This window comes from Falco rusticolus, chromosome 3 (assembly GCF_015220075.1).
Source record: "Falco rusticolus isolate bFalRus1 chromosome 3, bFalRus1.pri, whole genome shotgun sequence".
Taxonomy (NCBI): domain Eukaryota; kingdom Metazoa; phylum Chordata; class Aves; order Falconiformes; family Falconidae; genus Falco; species Falco rusticolus.
The window spans coordinates 88,697,041-88,724,251 of record NC_051189.1 but is presented as its reverse complement, the minus strand read 5'-3'; the positions used below and the strand labels follow the sequence as shown (position 1 = coordinate 88,724,251).

At 37.9% G+C, this 27,211-nt stretch overlaps 1 protein-coding gene across 2 annotated transcripts in view; it reads left to right on the top strand.

Moving 5' to 3' along the window:
- Positions 1-27,211, top strand: part of DROSHA (drosha ribonuclease III) — an 80,432-nt gene that overhangs the window by 8,182 nt on the left and 45,039 nt on the right. For both annotated transcript variants that reach the window (XM_037380327.1, XM_037380328.1), the window contains 11 exons: positions 129-360; positions 1,214-1,355; positions 4,187-4,341; positions 7,370-7,450; positions 9,060-9,146; positions 9,253-9,339; positions 12,355-12,426; positions 14,047-14,128; positions 15,388-15,462; positions 19,325-19,494; positions 23,965-24,089. In XM_037380327.1, coding sequence (XP_037236224.1) covers positions 129-360; positions 1,214-1,355; positions 4,187-4,341; positions 7,370-7,450; positions 9,060-9,146; positions 9,253-9,339; positions 12,355-12,426; positions 14,047-14,128; positions 15,388-15,462; positions 19,325-19,494; positions 23,965-24,089 — 1,308 coding nt within the window. The remainder of the gene's footprint in view (positions 1-128; positions 361-1,213; positions 1,356-4,186; positions 4,342-7,369; positions 7,451-9,059; positions 9,147-9,252; positions 9,340-12,354; positions 12,427-14,046; positions 14,129-15,387; positions 15,463-19,324; positions 19,495-23,964; positions 24,090-27,211) is intronic.

Genomic DNA, 27,211 nt, shown 5'->3' with positions numbered 1-27,211 from the left:
CAATTGATTTTTGCTGTAATGTATAGTAGAATGATGTCCTGATCTGAAGAAAACTATTTGTTTTTCATTATAAAACTGCCATTGTTAAAATAATAGAGAATTGCTTTTGTTTGCTTTCTCCCTCTAAGCCGGTCTCCAAGCAGGGAGAGAAAGAGACCTCGATGGGAGGAGGACAGAGAAAGGTGGTCTGAGAACCAGGGCTCCAGCAAAGAGAAAAATTATACTGTTATCAAAGACAAAGAATCAGAGGAGAATGCATCTGAAAAAAATGAAGAGGAAGATGAGGAATTACTTAAGCCAGTCTGGGTTCGCTGTACCCATTCTGAAAGCTATTATTCAAATGACCCTATGGATCAAGTGGTATGTTTGTGAGAGAACTCTGTGTTACTGTACTGTTGCATTACTAAATCGCTGTACACTGTCCTTTATTTGATTACTTGATTAATGTGAACTCTTCAGCAGGATCATGTTCTGTGTCATTTAATCCTTCTCCCAACATCTCCGTCTTTTCACTCTTAAGTGCATTATTTGTTGGTGGTATTCTGTTATTTTCACCAGTTTATTCTGACTCTTTGCATTCAGATTAGTGGTGCATGGAAGAGGGGTACTTTTTTTTTTTTTTTTTTTGTCTCCAGGAGGGAAGGGTGGGTTTTCTTCCATTATAGCTCTATTAAAGCAAAGATGCCTCAAGCACCATACGTTCCCACAACCTTGGAGAAATTTTGTACAGAAGCAGGATGTCAGGTTTCTTTGTGCTTGACAATAGCGCTTGCTGGTGGAGTAGTGATAGAAGACCTGGAAGGTTTCTGGCTGTTTTTGTGGGGGTTTTGTGGTCGTGGTTAGTTGTGGGATTTTTTTGGAGAATGACAGAATGAGCTGGGTTATGTGTTTGCATGTGATAAAATTCTTTTTAATTGCAAAATACTTTCACAGGTTTCCTTTTTCATCTAAACCTGTTAAAAATCAATGCTTAGCCATAGTTCTGCTTCATTAGGCTAAAGGTTTGAGGATAGCGCACCAGCAAATGAAGTAATTTCTCTGCTGGTGCACCTGGTGGAGCAATGTAATGGTATCCCAAAGCCTTAACAAGTATTTCCATGCTATACAGATCTGTTTTTCCTTCCTCTTGCTTTTCATTGTGAAACACTGGTACATGTTGCGTTCATGTCCTATTTCAACACTGTCTTCTGTTGTTCTGTTTTTTAATTAACAGGGGGACTCTACTGTGGTAGGAACAAGCAAGCTCCGAGATCTATATGAAAAGTTTGACGAGGAGTTAGGAAAGCGACAGGCAAAGGCCAAAGCAGCCAGGCCACCGTGGGAGCCACCAAAGACCAAGCTGGATGAAGATTTAGGTAGGCAGAAATGATGACAAAGCTCTGAATTGGAATAATCTGTAATTAACCTGGTTTTGGCAGCTGTGTGTATTTAATAATGTTGGTAGGTTAATCTGTGTTTTTTACATCCTTCCTTTGTGTTGCATATCCATGGGAGTTCAGCTGTTGCTTTTGACTGAAGTAGAGCTAGATTCTTTACTCAGAATGTCTAAGGGAAAATGGAGAGTATCCAGCACTGCCTTATGCTAAAGTCTTTTCCATGGCTTGAAAACACCCTAGGCGTGATCAGATGGCCAAAGCATGGCACACAGTAGGCTTTGAGGAGCTCCTTGGCCTATATTTCTAAAAACGAAGCAAGAGTAGTAGTGATAAACTCACATGGCTTTTTATGGCACAGAGTTCATCTTTCTTCTGGACTGTATTTCGGCTGTGTGACTCTGCTTACTATGATCTTATGCAGAAGCATCAGTTTTCAAAACATAGTTTATCTGCATTGTCATGCACCATACATGTATCTTCTTGCAGTGAAGGAAGTCTGCTAGCTGTATCGGTTATTGGGGAAATACTGGTTGAATTAACGGCATACTTTTTGATAGCAGTTTGTCTACTTAAGAAACATTCCTTTCACTGACTTTATTTTGCGTTGTGAGAATTTTTAGCGTTCATTTCATACTCAAGCATTTCAGTGTTTCAGAGTATGTTTTTCAGTCAGCTGCATTAGTTCTTGAAATTCTTAGGCATATCACATTAATTTAGATACCCTATTGGGCTTGCTTTTTAACTGGCATTTCACGTTTGCCTGTTGAACTGCTTCAGACTCATGTCTGAGCTTAGTAGCTTTTTAAAAATCATCTATCAAAAATTCTGAAGTTGAAATACAGGTATATGATGACATATCAGCTACATGCTGGTAGTATAACAAGATACAATAAAGATGAAAGAAAAAACAAACAGATTAAATAAAATGTGAATTCACTTTTGTAAAGGAAACACTTCATGGTTTTTGAACAGCAGATTTGCACATATTTAAATTCACTCAAGAATCGCTAGCGAAGTCAACTGTAGGGTTTTTCAGGAGGTATTTTTTCATGTGGGTGAAGCAAGGACAAAACTACATTCAACATACCTGTGTAAAGCTTTACTTCCTCAGATCTCTGCAGAAAGAGTTCTTTTGCTGCTCCAGGCTAAAATATGATAGGGCCTAGAGCAACTTCTCTTTGTTTCTTTTGTTGCTTGTTCTGGAGGACCTGAAGGCTCTGTGTCTGCATCAGTCCCCTGGGCTGATACGGTGCATGTGCCAGCTTCTCCTACAGCCGTGCTCATGTAGTGTCTTAATAGTTTGTCTTATTTTGTACTTAAGTTAATGCTGTCTCTGTTCTGCCTTGTGTTAGCAGTAATCGTGTATTGTAGTGAGATAGCAATGCATTCCAAGAGCACTTCTAGATCATGAAAGGTTGGTTTGAATACATGAAGTCTGAAAAGTCATCGCAGAACTTTTGGAACTCCAGCTTATTTTCACAGGTCCCAGACATTTTGCACCTGCAATTAGACTTACACAATTGGTTAAAATTTATTAGAACTTTTAAAACTTGGGTGTTTGAATATTTGTAGGAATATGTATATGCACATCTAGACAAAACTTTACTTCAGCTGGACATATATGACCTGTGTAAACCTTATGTCCCAAGATGTATTTTAGTAGTACCTAATGCTGAGTTATGGACTGTATAAAAATACATCTTCATCAAAAAAATAAAGGAGAAGTTTTGCTAGTAATACTCATTTTATCTCTCCTTCTCTTTTAACTAAGGAGAATCACCAATAAAACCACATATTTTAAACCATAGTTTCACAGGTTCAAAGCACTGGCAGCGCAGTAATATGTTTTCTCTTAAGTAAAAATTTAGAAATGGAAGAAATGTTACATCTGCCCTTCCAAGAGCAATAAACCTTAATTGCATCGTGGCGTATGTTTTGGCTATGAAGACATTTATTTAAATTGTAGCTGAGGGGGTCAGTGAAAATGAATGATATTACATGCATAAGATAGGGAGTCCCTTGTAAAGTACCACAGGAGGTTAGAGATATGTGAGATTAGGCCCTGTGGTTTTTGTGTGTGTTTGGGTTGTTTGGTTTTTTTTTAATGAAGTCCAGACACTTACTAACATTTCTTTGACAACACCACAAAGGAGACATTTTAATAAGTCTAAGACCATGTTCAGTTCTTTTTTTTCCTTTAGCATTGCTCTCCCCTCTGACATATCAGAAAAACTGTTTCATGTAATACAAAGAAAACTGATTTTTTAAGAAAAAGTAAGGAGTAAAACTCAAAGAACAAGTCTTCTAAAAAACATAGGACTGGATTAATTCAGCTAGTAGTGCCTGGTTTTCTTCTTGTCTGTGGTTTCTAATATGTGCTAATGTATTTATTAGAAATTGATTTTTAAAAATGAGTCAAACAGTACATGTTCTATAATTTTACAGATATGTGCTGCTTCAAAACTCTTAAATAAACAATGTCCTGCTGCAGACAGGAAATCTTTGATGCCAGATAACTCAAATTGTTCTACAACTGATTAGCGGTGCTCCTGGACAGCCAAACAGCAATCTCTCTTGCATGCTAACGGATGCAGCTGTTATAGGCATTTAATATCCATAGCATTTCCTGTCATTTTTAATTAAAAATACAGTTTCTGTCCCTCTTTTTGTTATTGTGAATGTCATGCACAACTTCAGTAACTTTCAGTATGCCACAGTTAACTATGTCATGTTAGAGAATGGATTGCTATTGGAGAAGAGAGTGTATGGAAGTGTTTTTCAGCTGAATTTATTTTTCCTTTGTGAATCAGAGAGCTCCAGTGACTCAGACTGTGACTCTGAAGATGACAGCAGCTGCTCTAGCAGTTCAGATTCAGATGTTTTTGACGTCATTGCAGAAATCAAGCGTAAAAAAGCACACCCTGATCGTCTCCATGAAGAACTCTGGTACAATGATCCAGGACAGGTAGGTACGGTGAGAGGAAAAAATACTGCGTGTCTGAAAGTCACTCTCCCCGGTAGACCAAAAATTCTGCATTGTTGTCAAACACGCCGAGTGACATCTATTTCAATGTGGATTTTTTTTACCCACCTTTCCCTTTCCTTTCTCATCTTAACTTTTGATTTCAAGAGTGTGGTTCCAGCTCGTGAACCCTGGGGATTATTCAGCTGGAATTTTGTCTGACAGCATTAATAAAACCTGATTTGCTGACAGTGTACTAATGCTGTCGTCTTAGCCCTGAGATAAAGGTACACAGATCAATTCTGGGATGGAGGAAAGGTAACATGTTTACCTCCTTTACAAATTTTTCACATAAATGGTCTCAGCTCATAATGATAAATAATTTTTAAATATGCAGTTAATGCTCCTAATTTCTTGTCTAATGGTTCTTTTGTAATTGCATGGAGATTATAGTTGCCATTAAACATAATTGCTAAGCTCGTGAAGTGTTGTTTTGAATGTATACATTGCACAGAAGACTAGTTTTTGTTTGCAAATTTGCCATCTTCATTTTCTTACTTAAATGTTTTACAGTCTAGTCTAACTCATTATCAAATGGCACCTCAGTAAATTTATTTTTCTGGGACTTTGTGTGATACATGAGTTCAGCATGCAACAAATCATAATGTGAAGAGATACTGCAAAGCTTACTGCCACTGTGGTAATTCAAAGGTCTGTTGAATATTCTACTACAAACTCATATTTATGCTTCTAGTTTAAAAAAGAATAAAATAATTTGACTGAGCATAGCCAGCTGCTTTTATTTGTATGGAAAACAAAATTAGCAAGCTGTTTAGATATTTAACGGAAAAAATTGTGTCGCTCTTGGGCACACTTCAAAGTAATGTTCTAGGCCAGCATATTAGCTAAATAAAAAGAAGTAAGTAACTGTAGGATGAATAGATTCAGGAATGTGTGGCTTATGAGTTTCCTGCTGAAAAACTTGCCTGAAAAACTTCCTTTCCCAAAAGGCTTTCTTGAGTCTGACTCTTTGTCTTTCTTCAAGGGGCTGAAATCAGATCGTGGTGAGCTTGTCAGTGTTGAGTAGATTTTAATTTGAAAACATGTCAAGTTTCCCAAGGTATTTATCTGGTATGCCAAAATGCATTCTATCACTACATAAAACAGGAATGATTGCTGTGCACACTGGTATGTACATGTACATTGTCTGACATGGAACTAGATTTTTAGGATGGATCTTCCCAACCTTTGAATCTGCGCAGTGTGTTTCTTTCTTTGGATAATCTCCAGCAGTGCTGGCAGTTGCCAGAGAATAAAACCTGATGCCACCACAGAGGCCTTCTCTTTACAGGTGTTATCCGCTTGTGTTGCCTGTCAGTCAGAGAAAGTTAAAGGCATTGCCTGTGTAAAATTGTGATCTTTCAGCATCATTTTGACTGCTCTTCTGCATTTTTTTCCATGAGTGGTGTCATTAGGGAAAAGATACATATCTGTCTGACTTGTTTCTCAAGTCCTGGGCTTTACAGGTACTTCACATCTCTCTCAGTTTCGATCTGTGCATTTAATGTAACAGAGGCAGTGTTAGTGCTGAACAGTTCTAAGAATGAACGATGAGATTTTAAAAAATAAGTGATTATTATTTTAATAGCCTTAGTAGGCCTTTATTTTGGGAGGACAGATGGGTAATTTGTATTGATGCATTTTTAAGCTCTGTTCTGTTTTGTGGCTGTATAAGCTGGCAAGGAACTGTGCTTTTACCTGTAAGCATGATTCAGTTTCATTGAGCCTGTACTTTCCACAAGGGTCTCGGAGTGTGGAACAAAAATGTGTGGGGAAAAAGCTGTCTTGTCATTCTGTTGAAGATTGCACGGCTAATTTCCAAAAGGGGAAGTCCCCTACTTAGGTTCATTTGCACATATGCATTGTGCCAGTCTGAAGAAATTAAACTGAGATGAATACTCAGAGAATTGACATCAGAACAAAAAAAATTTGCGTCCCTCTCCCAGCTAAAGACTACATTAACAGCAGTTTGGTGGCTCTTCCTGAGGTATCTTCACATTATATATTTTGTGTGATGGTGCTATTTAGTCCTATCACGGCTGCTGTTTACATGTTTAGGCTGCTTATAATAGCATGGAAAGTTTTGTTGGTTTTTGTATTGCATTACAAGGTGGTTGGGATTTTTAAGTCTTAAAAAAATGTTTCAGTTCTCAGATTCAAACTTTGAAAAGCTCCATTAAAGCCTGGGGTTGGGAACCTAATTTGTGTCTCTGGTTTGACTCTGAGTAGTTTTTGGTTAGATTTCTGCAATGGGCATGATGTTAAGATCAGAAAGCTTTAGGGTATTGCAGTAATTGATAGTCTGCATTGAACTTGGTCATAAAAATGAAAAGACTAGCTTTATACCAGATGCACTGTCTCTTTTTGGTGTAGCTGCTTGATGCACCCATACACAATATCCACTGAAGTGGATGTTTTTTCTCCTTTCCTCTTTTCTTACTGATATTTTCACAGGATGGATTTGAAGTGTTCCCACTGGTTCTTTAAAGTGCCAAGTAAAACCTTTAAATGGTCTGCTTTGCATACTTCAGGTTATAGCCTTGCCATGTGACAGAGGGGTTAGTCAGGGACAGGATTTCAGTTGGTGAACTTAGTGGAACTGATTAAACATGGAGATTTTGGCACGTCAATATTTGCATGTGTGTGTTAGGAGCCTGAATTTCATTTTGGGCAGACAGTGTGCTGTTTGTATGTATAAGAAATGGAAAAGACATATGTCATCGTAGAGTGGTAGAATTCTGCTGGAAGTGTTTCTGCATCTTGTGCTTCTGAAACAGTGATGAGGTTCTAATGCTATTGTGCAGTTTTCTTGCATTGGTCTTTACTGTTTTCAGTTTTGTTGGCTTAAGAACATCCACTTAATCTAAGCATGACAGGCTTTTAGAAGCATCAGCACTCCAGGCCTTAAAACCAACATACTTTTCCAAAACCATTTTTCAGTAAAAACAGAATCCTATTTTGTTTTTGACAGATGAATGATGGACCTTTGTGCAAGTGCAGTGCTAAAGCCCGACGAACAGGAATAAGACATGGCATTTATCCTGGTGAAGAGGTAAGTAATTCTAAGAATTATGAATACAGACTTGCTGCTGTAAACTCATTACTTTTTTTTTTGGCGTTGATTTGAGTTTTTTTCACATAATTTACAGGCTGAGTAACAACTCCTGTGCGACTTTAAATAACTTAGTTGTACATGTACAGAGCATGCTTTGTGATCAGTATTGTTTCTGGAAATAAACACAGTGCTTGGATGACCTCAAACTTTTTTATTCTAAAAAGGCTTTGTTCTTGTAAAAAGAATTGGAGAATATTAATATGTAGGTTTTACAATTTACCTTTGTAATTTTTCTTGAATTTTTTTAATATGCCTTTTTACATATATTTACTGAAAAAATATTTTATTTCTCTGTAGTTAAGGATTTACGAATATTTCTGTTAATTACTCCAGTTCAGAAAAATGGCTTTGGTCTGAAGCTTACTATAAATGGCTCCAGTTCAGGATCAGTTCTGCCCCACATCGTCCCTAGTGTTAATCTTTCAGAGAAGGAGGGAGAAAATTTAGGAGGAGAAAACTAATACATAAAACTTGCTGCACAAAGGCATTTGTTCCCTGGAGCAAGGCCAGCTGGGAATCTGAGGTTTCAGAGCATCTCCTAGGATACACTAGTTTTTACTGGTCCTGTAGACAAAACTGTGTAGCTTTAAACTAATTGGTTTGTAACTGGCTCATCGCAGCAGTGAGAAGCTTAATTTGGGGCAGAACAGCCAGAGTAATGTCCCTGCTTACAGGATGGGTTTTGCAAAGTGCACAGAGCTATGTAGTGGTGTAGCTATCTTGCCATCGCAATCAGGCCAACTTTTCTAACACTGTTTAGAGCAGTAGCCCACTTGCTGCAGTGATTTCACCACCCCGCACCCCACCCCATGCAGACATGTGTATTCCAAAAAGGCTGGTGGCAGCCTCTGAACTGCAGCAAATTGGATGTAGGGCATATGAGAAACAGGTTTTATCTGACTGGGGATTTTTAGGTCTTTAAACTGGACTGCTTCAGAACAAGAAGGAAGAAAATACACGAGTCCCAGGTGTTTGGTGGTCCATCCGAGTGCATGGAGGCCTGGCTGCCTTTGGACCTCACCTACACACGTGGCAACTTGGCAGACAGAACAGGGTCACCAGAGCTGCCTCTGTGGTGATAGACTAATGCTTTCTTTTCAGGCCCCAGATCTGCTCCAAGCAGATGAACTGATACCTGTCTATCTTGATAACATACTTTGAGACCTTCTCACGTGAGGTACAGGTTTCTTTTAGTAAGCTTTTAAAATCAGTTTCCTGAAAAAAAATTATATGAAAGAGAAAATTAGTCTTGTACGTGAACAACTAACTGCTGTGTGTAAGAAAAATGGAGAATCAAATGAAAAAAAAAACTACAGGAATTTTTTTTCACCTTTTTTCCTTTTGAATAGCTTTAAAAGTATTTCTGAAAGTGAAAATGTAGATAAGGCTGCACTTTCCCTCTTCCCAGAATGCTTAATTATGACTACCTGCTTTTATTTAATTTTTCCTAGTACATATTTCATGGCTATTAGAAATGCTTTATTCTCTCTTTTAATCTAAATTTGCCTTGACTTTACACAGAATTCTGTTTATCTCTTTCTTTAAGCCCATTAAACCATGTCGCCCCATGACCAACAATGCTGGAAGACTATACCACTATCGAATTACTGTGTCACCTCCCACAAACTTCTTAGTAAGTATTTATAAATAATTCTAACTAGGACTCTAATTTTGTTTTCATTGATGGAAGTAGTACTGCTTCTTGCTTACTACTTGGTGGTGTTTTTTCCTTTTTTAAGACAGACAGACCTACTGTGATTGAATATGATGACCATGAATATATCTTTGAAGGGTTCTCAATGTTTGCACATGCCCCACTAACAAATGTAAGTATGTTCGTTACTATATACATCGGATTTATTTGGAAGTTAAGATGTTTTTGCTCTGAAGTAGAACTTCCCATAAAACAGTGATACTTGTATGTTACAAACATCTTGCCACCATTGGTGACAGGGGAAAGACTTTTTGTGCTAATGAGTCTCAGGTTTTGTCTTGACTAATTGTGATGAGCATTGTCTTCAAAATGCGACTGAGACTGTGATGTGTATCAGTGTGATGTTTTTACATGTTTCACAGTTTGAAAGTGAAATAAACCATGGAATAAGTTGTTAAAGCTGTTAATTGGATGTAAGTGGGGTGAGGAGCTTTATTAAGTTAAAAATAATAAAAAAAAATAACCAGCACCAACAACAAAACAAGGTTTTCACTTTAAGTGACAAATGAACTTTTTTCAGACATCTGCTCTAAAGGGGTTTCTGTCCTGTAAAAACCTACCTAGACATACTCTTCTAGACATACCCACTACTTTCTAACATCTCTTTAGCTTCTTCAGGAGCTAGACAAGCTATGAATTTTATTAAAAGTTGTAGGTATTTAAACGCAATTAATTTTATGTTTTGAAAGCAAATGTAACAAGAAAAGGACATGATTGGTACCTGACTGTCCTGGTTTTCCAATGTAAGCTGATTTAGCCATATCTGAAAAAAAATATGCAAATACTTAATTTCTGTACTCTTGAAGATTTTTTTTATCTTGATGTTTCAATAATTATTTTTTCAAATGCTGTAGTATTTGTTTCCTTGGGTTTATACCTATTACTAGCTAAAACACCAATGCCAAAACCCAGTATAAGAATGGTTATCAGTACAGGACTGAGATGCAAGAATACTGGAACGGAGAGGCACTGAGAAGAAAATACTTTTTTCCTTGACAGTTCGTTTACATTATGTGTATATCACAACACTTCAAGTGAGCAGGAGAAAGGGACTCTTGCTGACAATAAGTCAGTGAGAGAGTGGAGTTCAGCCTGTGGCGTGGCAGTGTGAAGCACTTGTGCCCAGGAGCATTAACTCAGCCTTGGGATTCAAAGCAGATTTGTCCCAGGGCTTTACATTTTTACTTTGCAAATGAGCAAAAAGGGACAGTTTTGTTTCATTGCCATTAAAAGGATTAAGAGACCACCTTACCTTTACAATTTTTGTGTCTGTTGTATGACAGGAAAGCAGATTTATGGAAATTTTTAATATAGAAGAAGGAAAATTCTTGTCTGCCATGAGTAGCTAGTGAAGACATTGAGCTTACTCTTACTGTAAAGTGCATATGTGTTTTTTCTCATTCCAAATAGGGGAAGTGATCAGCAGCAAATGATTGCTTTTTTCAGAGTTGAATACAAAACGCTGTATTGTCAGTTCATGTTATAATAGATATAAAGCCCTTTGGCAGAAGTCTCTTGCTGTCTTGAGATGGGTTTTGGCAGCATAAAAGCTGCTGTTTGAGAGACACTTTGGAGTATATTTGATAAAAGGAAGGTGTCAAAGGGTGGCAGAAATAGAGATCTGAAAACAGTCTTCGAACCAGATTTCTGTAATTTGAAGTTTTAGCTTTGCACACTTTAGAAGTCTTACTGCTGTGATTACTATTACTCAGTAATAGTTGAGCAGGTCAGATATTAGGGAAAATGGTTAGTACAGTCATAAGAGGAATTATAATTTTTTTTTTATATAACTACCAAAACAATTTTACAGTACTAACTACGTGTTCTTTGCAATGTATTTACTTGTGTTTGTGAAACTCAAATTCATGGAGATTTTGGTCATGGTCACTTCGGTAAAGCATTAATTTTCTGTTCAATACAAAGAAAAATATCCCAGACTATTGATTTTCTGAATCAGAATATCTTCTCCTTGTTGAACTTGCAGTTTAGACAATAAGAAAACACTCTCTATATTTTTTTATTTTTTATTTTTATAAAAGTCCTACCGATTTCAGTGTGACAGGTTGTCATCTCTGCAGGTTCTAAATGGGACATTTGATTTCCAAGGCTTTTTATTTTTGTATTTACATTTAATAGTGCCAAATTGTAGGCAATGCAACTTCTTGTTTGTTTGGTGTAATTCCTTTATCATGCAGATATCAGCAGATTTTTGTAGGCAGAATAGTAAGATGTTTGACAGTGGGCTGCAAGACCGTGTAAGCAGAATATTGCACCTCCAAGTCCATTGATTTCAGTGCAACCCCAGCACCTTTCAGATATTTGTGTGCTTATCAGTGCAAAATAACTTTGCATTACCTCACTTTCACAGGCCATTGAATTGTTCTAAGATTCTTTTATGCTTGGAAGGCCAGTAAAATTTGCTAAGAGCTGTACATATGTAGGGCAGGATTTGGCATTCCTGTAGTCTTTTAGAAATGCAGCTTTTTTGCTTTAAAAAAATCCCATTTAGAAATACAAATGCACACCTTCAGCAGTCTATGGACTTTGCAAACAAAAGAATCTTTTCTCAAAGGTGGAAAAAAGGAATTAGATGTTTTTCTTATTAACTAGTTGAGTGAACTGAGAATATTTATTGGATGAAGTGGGTATAAACCTATAAATTTATCCTGAAGTTCTTATGTTGTGTTGCTATGACTTAAAGCTATATTTTAAGACAGTATAACTAGCGGAATTGGCAGTGTGCTACAAACACCTTGCCTTCAGGTCACTGTTTCAATCTGACATGTTGCATCACCAGTAATAAATTCACTTCCAAATATACAAGTGAGAGAAGATGGGAGTTTACTGACCTTTGCTTTTTCTTCTAAACAACATTTCATCTCCAGTAGATGGCATTATTTAATCTTTCACCATCCCTTCTGTCAGCTCCGTGTTATTACGGAGGTGGAGGTTAGAACTGTTACTTCTCTTGCACATGCTTGTGTTTCTGTCTTTGCATGATCCCCCAGAACAGCTGTTTTAGAAGTACCCTTTTCAGTGGACAGTAATACCTTAGCTTACAAAATTGTGTTAACTATACATTTGCTGCTGTATAGTTTTTCATGCTGAATTTCTATTTTCCTTCCAGATTCCTCTATGTAAAGTAATCAGATTTAACATAGACTATACAATTCATTTCATTGAGGAGATGATGCCTGAGGTAAGAAGGATAATTAGTCAAAAAGTCAGAGTGGGTTATGAATTGTTGATATGCTTAATGGATTAAACTCTTCAGAATCCCATCTTGTGAAGTCTCGTAAGAGACCGGCTGTGTTCTGAATGAATGGCTGAAAAGGAACTTTCACCCACAGGTACTAGCATAAATCCATCTACCTGGGCTATTGTATATTAAAATCAAATAGTAGGAAATGCTTATATCCATAGCTTCTTTTCATTTTAAGTTATATATTATATAATGTCAGGTACTCTTATCTGTAAGCTGAGTTAGATCCGTCCTTCACGGATAACAAAAATAAGGCATATGTAGATATTTGTTTGCCAGGACCACATAAGTGATGGCAGAGCTGAAACTTAATCATAAGTTTGAAGCTCTGAAGATTGCTTATCAGTACTTAATATAAGCTGTTGCCAAAACAAATTTCCTGTGGATACAAAGAAAGAACATTCAGTCCATAATCTGTTTTATTTTTTTATTACAAATTAATCCCTGGTGAAGTCAGTTTGTGAAGTAAATTGCTGCAGTGGAACAGCATGTGTAGGTACAGAAACACCCCTGCATATTAACTACGAAGATAGGATCAGTGTTTAATGTAGTCACATATATTTACATTTTCTTTCTAGTTATCTCTTTTTTGCTCAACAGTATCTAAATATATGCAAGAGCCCTGAAATTCCTCAGCAAGATAAATATGATCAAAGGAATTTATTTCTTGTTACTGAATCTGCTGTGTTGTCTCCAGATCTTGTTCTAAAACAATAAATGGCCACCAAGCAAAAGAGGGAATTGGCCGTATTTTGGACTCCTGGTCAAATGGCTACAGATTAATTTGCAGGCCATCTTTACTAATGCTTTCTTGTGAAAGAGATTGTGGTGTTGGGTTTGGAATTTATGGCCGGTATGATACACATACAATTTACATCAGCCTGGCCTGGCCCGATTTTGTTCAGGAAAGCTTTTTATGTTCTTTTATTTCTGAATGAGAGCTCTTTGCTTTGGAGGAGCTGCTTCCCCACTTGATGAGAAGAATCTCATTCTTTTTTTTTCTTTTTTTTCTGTTGTGTTTTTGGTTGTTGGGTTTTTTTCTTTCCTCTCCTGTTGGCTCTTGAGGTCATAATCCTCAATTTGTGTTGTGCTGATATGTTGCTGTGGAAGTGATAATGATACCACAGATGGTGATATATAAACTTTCAATATCAGCATGTAGGAAAAAGTGAATTACAGAAGGGATCCTTCTCAGAAATATGTCATCTGCTTAGCTTACTCAGGCGAGAGGGTTATAGTGCATGGCAGTTTATCGCAGATTCATGATTTTTGCCTATAGTGTTGATTTGGACATTGAATAAGGAGTCTTCATTACAATGCTTTCTGAAGAGACCACTGTGCTATGTTACAGTAGATGATTACAGATATATCAATACTGTTTCCAAAGCCCAGTGTCTAGCAGTTGGCAAATATGAAGACACTGGGTTTTTTTATTGTTTTATTCAACTACAAATAAGTGGCATTATTTGTATTACAGTATTATTCATAACATATATATAAATTATCATAATAATTATTACATCATTATAATTCTGCCTTTTTTTTTTCTTCCCCTAGAATTTTTGTGTGAGAGGTCTTGAGCTGTTCTCTTCATATCTATTTAAAGATATTTTGGAGCTCTATGACTGGAATCTTAAAGGTAATTTTTATTTAGGGGGGGAAAAACCCCATACACAAAACCAAATGAATTTCAGCTTTTGTAAGTAGGATTTTGTTCTATTATGTTCTTTGGTTTAAAAATATAACGGAGAGGGCCTCAAAAGAACAAAGTCAAATGCTGTTTTACATGGCAGGGATAAACTTCCACTTTGTTTTTCAGGAAGATGAAATATATTAGAGTTCATTAATGTGGGCTGTAGCAATTAAAATGCACAAACTTGGCACTAAATTTGTAAATTTTCTCCTTAATTCAAATCTATTCTTTTTAATCGAACAGTAAATATTGCACAGTATTTGGTGCGAGGTATTTTGAAAGCCAAGGTGTCGGGTAAACTACTGTTGTTATTTTTACAAGCTAACAAACAAGTCACTCATACAGGATTTCTCTACAGTCAACTTACCAAAGTACTGTCATACAGACAGCCATAGAGGGGTAACATGTCATTATAGATGAATGGTTTTGACTTGACAAGATGAAAATATATATTTCTGTGAAGACTGTGACAGAGGATAATTTTGGGGATGATCCTTCCCTTGGTCTAAAAGAAGACCGAGAACATAAAAGGAATATTATTTCAGAATCTGTAGGTGTCTCTTGGTGTCTTGACTTTCTCTATGGAGATGCACTCTACTTATTGCAGTTAAGCAGAGGAGCATACAGGTTTCATACATTTTTGTGTAGCCCTCTTTGGTTTGATAATAAATGTATTCTAGTATTGTTGTTTTTCATATCATTGGTTCTGATTGTTCTTTTTTTAACACCAGGTACTTACTGGTTTTGCTTTGATTTTCATGCAAAGCTATGTATGATGGAATAGGAAACAAAAATGCCACAAGATAGTATAATGGAAATTTCCTTGTTGTCTTTGTTATTGTAATCAAAAAACACCCCACTAATTGGGAGGGACCAATCAATTAGTACTTGTATCTTAAGACTTAAATTAATTATATAAACCCAATTTTTTTGTATCAATGTTCTAAATACAACTGCTGTGTCTTTGTTAGATTCTTTTTAAGTTATTGTAGCTTGCTTTAAAATTGTCCATGAAGCTTTCACTAGAAGGTTATTCTGTTCCTCTCTGCTGTGCGTTTTGTTACTTTTCTGATTGAAATTTAGGCCCTATCAAATGTAATCACTGTATATTGATTTTCTCTGCAGCAGGGTTACCTTTTTTCTTCTTTTGCCAATATGTTGCTGTTCATAAATTTACTCCCTTTTTTTTTTTGTTCATATTTAAGGTCCTTCGATTGAAAATGATTCTATTTGCTGCCCCAGATTTCACTTTATGCCACGATTTGTGAGATTTCTTCCAGGTAATGTTTGTATTGTGTAGCTTTATGGAAATAACATTTGAAAAACCCCAACCCCCCAAAAAATGCCCACCCCCCGAAAACTTACTGCAAGTCAAGTAGTTCAGTCAGCGTAGAGATCTGGTGCTTCCACCTGAAGTCTTTGGTGCTTGCTGGCAGTGTGGATGGTTTACTCAGCACTGGGATTCAGATGGGCAGGCCAAGTCTCATGTCCAGCTTTTGTATCTTTCGTGGTGACTTCAGGCAGTGCTGGGTCATCCTTGTCCTGCCCTGTGATGGAGCTGTAGCATTTGAGGAGTGTTATTACCTAACCTCACACATGAAACTGAACTTCCTGTCCCCTCTGCTCTTCAGGATACTGTGTCATTATATTAAAATTCTTGATGTACAGTTTTGAGGGTCAGCATGATTGGTGCCCCTGAGCACATGTTGTTCTGATTGTTTTTCTTTATCTTAATGCAAGCTTAGACCTTGCAGCAAACAGTGAAAGTCAAAAAGCACCATTCCAATGCAATTCAACCCTAGCCTGCTAGCCAAGGACGAGCTTCAGTGTGAAACATTACACTCATTTTGAATGAACAGCTTACGTAGGCATTTAACACATCCTAAGATACTAGGACAGACTTTCAGTTGATAAAAATGTCATGGCTCTGTTGAAAACGTCTCCTGCTGAGATCCTGCCAGTGATTGTTCCAGAAGGGTTGTGTGGACAGAAGGATCCATTTCAGCTGCTGTATTGAGGTTACAGATGAGACATGGAACAATCTTCATCAAGAGGGCTGTGGCCTGGAGGTACACTGTGCTCTGGGCTTTGAAACTTAGTTGGGATATTAATTACAGCTGTAGCTAAATGAGGTTTGGCTCGCTACTGTGGAGAGTACTGATGGCTAGATGACTATATTTGTAATTTTTGTTCCTTCCTGGATACACAACACTGTTCAATCAGAAGCAGAGCTCTGAGGCTTGCTAGCAAACATTGATTTGGTTTTACAGAAGCAATTTACAAAATAAGCCATCAAGCCACATGTGGCTGATTAACTTGACCTCAGCACAAAATGAGAACAAGTTTGACCTGCTTGGTTTTTGTAGCTTGAGGCTGTTTTTCTGTTAGTTCGGGGGTTTTATGTTCTGTTTTGTTTTATTTTGTTTTAGAAGTCAGTCGTTTCTGTACTGTTGGCTTGTTTACTGATAGGGAGAGATAAGTCTCTGTATTCCTGTGTGCTTCCTCTTTAAGGTCCCCAGCCTTCTAACTCTTTATAAAAAATGTCTTTTTCCTGATATTTCTGGATATATAGTTGCCTTTTAATGTCTTTGACAGATACTTTTTTTAATCAAGTTTACATTTTGTATTGATTATTTTTTTGAGATATCCTTGGAGATATTTAATTTCCAGAGAGTAGGAATCTATTTCCTTCAGGTATGTTTGCAGAACAGTGTTTCTATATGTCTAATCAAAGAAGACATATTGGTGCAACAGATCTCCACACATCCATCAGCTGTCTCTTTAAAGATATAAATGAATTACTGATTTTTCCATCCCCTCTATTTTTCTTTCTTATTTTTCTAACATGGTCTAAAAATGTGGGGGTTGGGATGTCAGGATTACTTAGGGACAGGCCTTGGTGTAGCTCTGAGCTTTGAGCTAATTATACTGGGTTTACTGAGTGCCAGAGATGCATAGCATGTGGAGTAGTTGCTGTATTGTATTCATTGTCAAGGATTTTTATGATTATAAATGCAAGAAAGTAAAAGACTACAAAAAAACCCCCAATATATGAGGTCCCAAGTATTGCCTGTTCTGACCCAGGAAAGGTCAGGAAAAAAAATGCTATTTTTAGCAAGCTGTACCCTTCCTGCACATGGTCTTCAGTAAGTTTCAGCTAGGATAGAGTTAATTTTCTTCCTAGTAGCTGGTACAGTGCTGTGTTTTTGTTTTAGGATATGAGTAACTTGATAACACACTAATGTTTTAGTTGTTGCTAAGTAATGCTTGCCTGAAGTCAAGGACTTCTCAAGTTACCCATGTTCTGCTAGTGAGGAGATGCACAAGAAGCTGGGAGGGAGCACAGCCAGGACAGCTCATCCAAACTGGCCAAAGGGATATTCCATACCATAGAATGTCATGGTCAGTACATAAACTGGGCGTCATCAGTCAACTGGTGATGAGCAGTTGTATTGTGCATAACTTGTCTTGGGCTTTAGTCCTTTCTCTTCCCCCCCCTTTTCATTACAGTTGTTGTTGTTATTATTATAATTATCTTTTACTTTATTTCAATTGTTAAATTGTTTTTATCTCAACCTGTAAGTTTTACTTGTTTCTAATTCCTCTCCCCATCCCACCCAGGGGAGGAGTGAGTGCGGGGCTGCATGGTACTTAGTTGCGGCTGGGGTTAAACCATGACAGTATGGCTGCACTGTGGTATTTCTTTTAGTGATCGTTGGACATGGGCTACCTCTTCCGTAACAGCATAATCTGGGTGTTGACAAAGACACAAGTTTTGTAAACTTCAAATTAAACCCTTTAATTTGAAGGAAAACTTTTCACTTTTAAAAATCTGCCCCTGTAGCTATTTAGAAGTAATTTCCATTTCCAGTGAGGTTTAGGGTGTATTTTCCCTATTCAAGATTCCCTCTTGGAGTTTGAATGAGGTTAATTGTTCTAAGAGGCCAAGTTATGTCATTCCCTTTCATTTTTTCTGTACCATAAAGCTGTAATCGCAGCTGAAGTAAGAGAGGTGCTTGTTCCCTCGTGTGTTTTGTAGACAGCATCATCTTATGCGGCACTACTGTTAACAGAGCAGTTCTGTGAGGCTATTCCTGTGTGCCTGGGATCACATTTCTTGTGGTGTGGCATCATCCCCCATGCTGCTCTAAGGCTTTACTTCTGGTTTTTTTATTCCATTCCTTTTTATTGTATGTGTAATGAGAGAGAACGTACTCGGGAGCAGGACCAGTTTGGCCCTGCTCCCTGGGGAAGGGAAATCAACACTTTTGCTCTGTAGGGATGAAACTTGGATGCCTCTATACCTACAGATTAATACCCTGTTGTTGGAAGGAGTCAGAGAGATGTGTTTCCAAATTAAAGCACTATAGTAATCTGTCTTATCTTTTTACTTGTATAAATGTACGTACTTAGTTTGAATAGTCAGTGTCTGTGAGTGGTGGTCTGTCAGGACTGTCACTCATATTTCCTGTTTGTGTCTTCACACCTGTAACTGGCTACCTGAAGCCAGTCAGATATTTATTATACTGCCTTCCTTTGTTACAGGCAGCCTTTGCTATGCATGTTTCCTGGGGTCTTTGAAGTATTTAGCTGTTTTCACGTGTCCTTGATTTTAGTGATAGAAAACAGCATGAGACTCTTTAGTCTGCAGGTACAGCATGTAAGCATGCAGATGAGTTTGAAATGCAAGGATAACTTGCTACATTCATCCAGAAGTATCCCATAAAATTTTGAGTGCTCTTTAAAAAAAAAAAGCTGTGAGAATGCCTAAAGGCTTTTTAACTACTGTTGTAAAAAAGAATTATAGAAGTGTGAAAAGGAAGATATAACTGGACAGTGTAACTGATTGTTCTGCCTACTCATTTTAAAGTTTTTTCAGGCAAGTTAGAAACTTCAACTTTACAGTATGATGAAACTGTTACACTTGCTACCATAACTGTTATTGCTTCCAGTTTAGCAAAGTGTTTATGCAAGTGCAGTATTCATCAATAAAATATTTGCCTTCATATTTGTCAAGTCGCTTAAGCATTTTGCATTTTATTTTGCTTATCCATATATTTTATGTGTTCTGCATATTTTCTGTCTTGCTCATGCTTTAGGAGTGAATATCTGAAATGCATTTTATTTATTTATTCTTTTAAGATGGAGGAAAAGAAGTACTCTCAATGCATCAGATTCTTCTCTACTTGTTACGATGCAATAAAGCCCTGGTGCCTGAAGAGGAGATTGCCAACATGCTTCAGTGGGAAGAGCTGGAATGGCAGAAATACGCAGAAGAATGCAAAGGGATGATCGTTACCAGCCCTGGCATGGTAGAGCAAATAATTCTGATTATCAACAACCCAATGACACAAATATGTCTTGCTTCAGGGAGTTTGCTCCAGGCTGAATTGGAAAGGGAACAGATGACCAGTAACAGTTGCAGATTGCCATAGGAACAGTTCATTGACTTCTTCCAACCCTGGGAAGAACTACACCCTCCGCCGCTCTACTGGAGGGCATGTTTCCAGATGAGCACTGTTTCAATGTGTGTGTAAAAGGAATGGCTATATTTTATGTATGTGAAACCATAGTTTGCTCCTCTGCTTGCTTATTTTCTTAGGCAGTCTTTGTGTTGTGTGATCTCATTCTCTTTTCCCTGACACAGAACCAGAGAATTAGTAACTATTTGTTATTTTCTTTCATCTTCCTCTTTTTACCCCCTAGCTCTACTTAGTGTCTTCCATGCAGATTCTGCCCTGAATATGGAAAAGGTGTTTTCTGCCTCTGTGGGGTTTTCCCACACTGTTTCTCTGTTGCTCTCACTCACACTGAGGAATCTTGTGTATGTTAATGAATGCATCCATTAATTTTCAGTGGTGTGCTTGAAACCCCTATGGCCTTATTATTTTGGAACAATTAGTATTTTAAGGCATATGTTCTCTGAACACAGCTCCTTTCAACTCCAGTATTTATGTGATTTTAGCCCACTTCTTTTTTTAACTTTTGCACTTACAAAATGTGGGTCATACAAGTAAATGTCCACTAAAAGCTGCAGAGTTCTGCTTGCATGGTTTGGTCAATATTGCATGGTGGTATCTCAGTAGTATAGGAATGTTTTGGACTTAATATTTTAGACTGCCATGCAGCTTTCTCAGTTGTAATACCTCTCTATCTCTGACTTCATTTTCCTTCTTTGCTTTTCCTCCTTTACTTATAGCTCAACTTCTCAGCTTCTGCAGAAAAAATGTGCCTAGGTATCATGCCTAAGGGGAGATTGTTTGCTAACTAAAAAACTTGTTACCAAACTGCAGCTAGGATGACTTCCTAAATATATTTTTCAAGTTCATACTTTTAAGTATGACAGCATTAAATTTAGTAAACTGCATTATAAGCTAATCATAACTTGGACAGGGTAATTTATTTTTCCCTTGATTTCATTCTAAGTGTTTTAGTTCTGGCTAAAACTTTCTAAACCAAAAGGAAAATAAGATCATCTTTGGGAACCTGAAATACAGAATACACATGAACTCTCACTATGAAAAACTGAGACAGTTAAAACAGTGCTAAACCAGAATCTCATAATAGAAATCGTTAGACAGCCTTAACTGTGTAACTTTGTCACCTGTGGTTTCTGTGATACAAGGTACATGCTAGTGCAACAGTCTTCAGCATCTGAATGGTATACGTTGAGGTAACTTCAGTGGCGTCGCTGAAGATAAGCTGATTTCAGCTAGCTGAAAACTTGATTTTTTGATTAGCATGAACAAACGCATATATGCTCCTTCCTTGTGTCACTAAACTGTAAATGTATGCACAAGGGGGTGCATTTTGTGAGTGGTAGTGTTAATTTTGAGGTTTTGTGTGATTTTTACTAGACAAGCTTTGCATGCTACAAGACAACGTTTTTAGAGATGCATGTGGACATCAAAATATGTAAGCATAAAAGAAATCTGCAACACTTTGAAATGTCATGTTATAATGCCATAACTAGAACATGTTTTTTCTCTCAAGATTGCAATGACTTTCTTCTTAGTTTGAGGATTTTTTCTGTTCATTGCAGCATATTCTATTGAGTATGAAAGTAAGTGAAAACCAGTATGAAAGTATTTTTCTGTGCATTTTGTAACATTAGGAGATAAAACAGTTCTGTTACAATGTGAAACTGTTTTAGAAAATGACAGTTCTTCAATTTTATCCACTTGACACTACAAAGTAAAACCACTAAATTTTATTTTGCTGCTTTCCTACACAACATCCCTTCAGAAATAATTCCTTTTGTGAGCAGATCTAGGTTTTTTATATGTATTTTAATTTTAAGTTAGGTGTATATATGCTTGCTGGAGAAGGGAAAAAACTTTGATAGGCGTATAAATCCCACTTAAATATATATGTATTTTAACATATTTTTGCACTACATCTGCAAACAGTGTCATCATGTCTTCTAATATCAGCAAAGCCTTGATTGATGGGTTTTGGAGTAGAAAACAAAGATAATGGGCCTCTGTTCTGTTAGAATTTCTTTAGTGTTGATGAGATTTTTAAAAGCGAGATTGTGATTATTACATGGTCACTCACAGCACTTTTAGAAGAATACAGGGATAAAAATCTGGAAGAATAATATCTAATTTGATTGTGTCCTGTCTGCTGGTGTGCAGTTTGTACTGTACGTTTCTGTATGGTGCTGTTTGTTCATTTAACCTTCAGAAGCGGCACCAGAGGGGAAGCTATTGTTCACTGTGCTGAAGGAAAAAAGCATGGCCTAGCTACACCCCTCTCATAACTGTCAGTGAAGGAACAATGGTGACTGAGTCTTAAAGAAGGAGTTCTTTTGTCCTGGTTGTTTTCAGACATCTGTGAACGTCTGTGTAACAGTGACAAAACTCAAAGGCAGTGTCATGTAAATAAAGAGGAAGAGTCTGATTTTGAGTGATCCTGAGGCCACGCATTTTACACAGGCCCCGCTATAGGTGTGTTGAAAGCTTTTCTCCCTTTCGCACTTGTAAGGATCAGATTTCTTCCATTTCAGTGTCTAAAGTATGGAACATTTTAATAAGAAAATATTATCTGTAATTTTTAAATATATATTGATTATAATTGGCGTATTGAGTATAATTATTGTTTCATATTCTGTTATCACATTTTGCCACCTTGGTTTTCAGAGGACTTGTTGCATAGCAAGGCTGCTTTTTTGAGGGGAGTGGGGACGGGAGAAGTTCCTAATTTTTAATGTTATGGAAGGGGAGAACCAATGAAAAACTGAAAATAAAAGCTTTTCGACTTGGCTTTGTGCAAACCTCACAAAACCAGATAAACTTTAAACCAGAGCTTAAAGTCCTGAAATTTGGGAGCATCATTCTGCCTGCTACAAATCCCTCCCCATTTTTTCATTAGTTTTTGTCGTCCTAATCCCTTTTTGTTGGAAGTGCTGTGGGTGAGTGTTTTTCTCTTCCTTTTTTTTTTTTTTTTTTAAAGCCTAGAAGCATGACCTAACTAACTTTTAATTTTTTCATTTTTCTTTGGTTTTTTTGGCTGGGGAGATGTAACTTTATGTTCAGTCATCATGTTCAAAGGGAAACTGATGAGCATTTTTCCCTTGGAAAATGTTTCTCTATCTGAATGTCAAAGTTTTAAGTAAATTTTTGTTTTTTCTAGAATAGATTGGAAATGTGACCACCTGGTGAGGCTTACCTTGATTTATAGAATGGGCTTTGCTTATCCATGCAGAAAATGATTCTTGTGAGCAGTTCTACCAAGGTGATTTGAAGGCTGAAAGCTTTGTTCTTGACACAGTTTTTATTGTTTTGTGAAGAGAATGGTGGAAGCTGTTTCTCTGTCTATGAAACTCATCTTTGAGAAATTCACAATGCTAAATTAGAAGTTCTGAGATGCAGGTAACTAGAAGTAATGCCCTATTTCTGAAACCTTAGACAAACAAAATATTGGCTTCATCCAGCTGATTGCAAAGCAGGGAGTAAGCAGGCACATTACAAAGCAGCTTGCCAGGTAATGGAGAAAGTGTTTACTTGAAGACAAACTGTGCATCTTCAGCTGAGTCTTTAAATATGTTAGATAAGTGATCGAGAGCTCTGTAAGCAGCATGTATTCTGCAGTGATGTGGAATTACTCATTTTCGGTGTTTTTAGAGGGAAGCAAAAGTTGCCTCCTTCTGTGCTGTCCTTTTTAACTGGAAAAAGAACTTCTGTTTTGAAGTGTAAAAAAGACAGAAATTTCCTCATTATATGAGACTGTATTCCTCATTGTACACATCAGCCTAGGAGCCTTTTGCAAGAGTAGCATGACAGATTTTTTTAATGCTGTTTGGTTGGTGTGATTGAATGGATATAATAATGGCTTCACTTGCTTTGGGAAATCAGAAGCAGAGCTAAAATTAGAGAGGTTACCTGATCCTAGCAAACTACTCGGGTGTGTGGGAGCTTGGATGCCAGAATGCTAATCCTGATTTTATTTCCAGTGTGATGTTCAACCAAAGAAAGCCACTTTTCATGAAAATAATCAAACTAAATTTCCCAACTTGTAAAATGAAAATAAAAATATTTCCCTTTTTCACTAAGAGCTAAGTCAATTAACTTTGTTTCAGTCACTTCAAATATTTTTTTTTATCATATTAGTGTTTAGTTTTATGTGTATTTTAATAAGCTTGGAATAGAGCTGCTTCGTAGTTCCTGGACAGTATGAGCTTGAAATAGAGCTGCTTCGTAGTTCCTGGACAGTATGAGCTAGAGGCAATAAATTTTTCATGGAGCTGTTATCAATTAGGTGTATTTTGTTTTTTCTCCTAGAAACCCAGCTCAGTTCGTATTGATCAACTGGACCGGGAACAGTTCAATCCTGATGTAATTACTTTCCCCATTATTGTCCACTTTGGGATACGACCTGCTCAACTCAGTTATGCTGGAGATCCTCAGTAAGATACTTTCATTCCATCTTTCATTCAGAATCTCATTACTGTTGTAATTTGTGGCTTAAATAGGGCTTGTTCATGTGCTTAATTGAGTCTGCTAGGAAGCTTAGTGCTTATGACAATGGACACAAGCTCTTGTAAATCAGAGAATATAAGGTATAACTTCTTTTCTCTGGCATAATTCAGGATCTGCTGAAGTAAACGTGCATGTGCAGCATGAAATTTCTCAACCTGAGAACAGCTCTTCTAGGTCAGACCAAAGGTTCCTCAAGCTCAGTGTTATTTCTCTGAGAGGTCAGTTGCGGGGTTTTTGGAGAGAGAATAGCCTAACAGGAAGGCAGAGGGGAAGAAATACTTATCCATGCTTCCAAAGGTCTGTAGCATATGGACTTCTGAGCTATAGGATGTGTGTAGATCATTTTGTTTTAACAGCCCTGAATGGACTTTCCTTCTCTAAATTTCTCAAATCACTGTTTGAATCTTTTTATGCTACTGACCGTAGTTGTAGCATAAAACTACTGACAGTACTGTTGTGCATCATATGAAAAAGGACTGACTTTTGCTTCAGAGCTGCTGCTTGATCGTTTAATTAAATGCTTTTCAGGTCTTACATCTAATGATGAAGAATATAGCCATTTTCTGCTTGCTTTCTTCGTGACATTTACGTTCTTGCACTCTGCCATATCCTACTTAGTTGTCCCTTTCTATGCCTTGAAGGATCAAGTCTACACAGCAGTGTCCAAGCTGATTTTCTCTGTACCTTTTATATCATTATAGGTATTGGGAGGAATGTAGTGAAGGAGTGGAGAGGAAATCAGAACTTCAGGCAGAACAAGAAATACTGTTTCACTGTGGACTGGTGTAGTAGCATAATAATGATTGCTGGATTTTGTTCACAATTTTTCATTTCTCACAATTCCAGGGAACTCTTCCAGTGAGTTGGAGATCTGTTTTCTGAATGATGCCAGACAGTATAGAGCTATTCTCTTGTGCATATCCAGTTAACATTGTCTTTTTCCTCATGCATTTTCCTCCAGTGTCTTTTAAGGACATTGAATTTCACCTGCAGTTTTGAGGCCCAAACACTCATATTCTTCTAGAACATATTCTTCTAGAACTAGGTGCTGAGAATTTTGAATGTCGTATGGTGGGAAGAGGGAAGAGTCCATGCTTATCCAATTAATAACATATTTTCTTCTGGCTTTGAGCATGACTTTTAATCCTTCTCATCTTCATAGAATCATAGAATCATTTAGGTTGGAAAAGACCTTTGAGATCATCAGGTCCATCCGTTAACCCAGGACTGCCAAGTCCATCACTAAACCATGTCACTAAGCACTGTATCTATGCATATTTTTTAAATACCTCCAGGGTGATCTGCTCCATAACCTTCCATGGCACCGAGGTCAGGCTGACAAGCCTGTAGTTTCCCATATTCTCCTTCCTGCCCCTTGAAGATGGTCGTTACGTTGGCTAACCTCCAGTTTCGGAGACCTCTCCAGTTTGCCAGGACTGTTGAAAAATGATGGAGAGTGGCTTGGTGAGCTCCTCCACCAGCTCCCTCAGTACCTGTGAGTGGATCCAGTCCAGCCCCATAGACTTGTGCATGTCTAAGTGGAGCACTAGGTCACTAACAGTTTCCTCCTGGACTGTGGGGACTTCATTCTGCTCTTCCTCATCCCTGTCTTCCAGCTCGGGGGGCTGAGTACCCAGAGAGGAGCTGGTCTTGCTATTGAAAGCTGAAGTAAAGAAAGCATTAAGTACCTCAGCCTTTTCCTCATCCTTTGTTGCAGTGTTACCTGCTGCATCCAATAAAGGTTGCAGATTATCTTTGGCCCTTCTTGTGTTTCTAATGTATTTGTAAAAACATTTGTTGTTATCTTTTATGGTAGTGGCCAGCTTGAGTTCTAGTTGGGCTTTCGCCTCTTTAATCTTTGCTTTGCATAACCTTGTGACATCTTTATAGTTCTCCAGGATTGTCTGCCCCTTCTTCCAAAGGTGGTGAACTCACGTTTTCTGCCTGAGTTCCAGCCAAAGCACTCTGTTCAGCCAGGCTGGTCTTCTCCCCTGTCGGCTTGTCTTAAGCACATGGGGATGACCTGCTCATGCTCCTGCTCCTTTAAGACTTCCTCCTTGGAGTGTGCAACCTTCCTGGGCTCCTTGGCCCTTCAGGACTGTCTCCCAAGGGACTCTGTCAACCAGGCTCTTAAACAGGCCAAAGTTAGGCCTCCAGAACTCCAAGATAGCAGTTCTGCTGACCCACCTCCTTACTTCTCTGAGAATCAAAAAACTCTTATCTTATGATTGCTATGCCCAAGATGTCCTCAGACTGCATCACCCACCAGTCCTTCTTTGCTTGTAAACAGCAGGTCCAGTGGGGCACCTCCACTGGTTGGCTCACTTACCAGCTGTGTCAGGAAGATATCTTACACACACTCAAGGAACCTTCTAGGCTGTTTCCTCTCTGCTGTGTTATATTTTCAGTGGCCCTCCAGTAAGTTGAATTCCCCCATGAGAGCAAGGGCTAGCAATCTTGAGACTTTTCCTAGCTGCTTGTAAAATATTTCATCTGTCTCATCATCCCAGTTGGGTAGTCTATAACAGACTCCCACCAGAATATCTGCCTTGTTGACCCTCCCATAAATAGTCTTAGCCATAAACACTCAACCCTACTGTCACCATCTCTTAGCCATAAACACTCAACCCTACTGTCACCATCATTCAGCTCTAGGCAGTCAAAACACTCCCTGACACACAGAGCTATGCCATCGCCTCTCCTTCCTTGCCTATCCCTTCTGAAGAGTTTATAGCCGTCCATTGCAGCACTCCAGTCATGCGAGTTATCTTACCATGTTTCTGTGACAGTGACTATGTCATTGTCTTTCTGCTGCATGATGGCTTCCAGCTGCTCCTGTTTGTTGCCCATGCTTTGGGTATTGGCATAGGTGCACGTCAGCTGTGCTATTGATCTCACATCCAACACTGGTGTGCTGCCCCCAGCCTCTAACAAGCCTGGTTTTATTCCCTTCACCCTTCAAATCTAGTTTAAAGCTCTCTGTGAGCCCTGCTAACTCCAGACCTAGTGTCCTTTTCCCCCTCTAAGACAGGTCATTCCCATCTGTTGC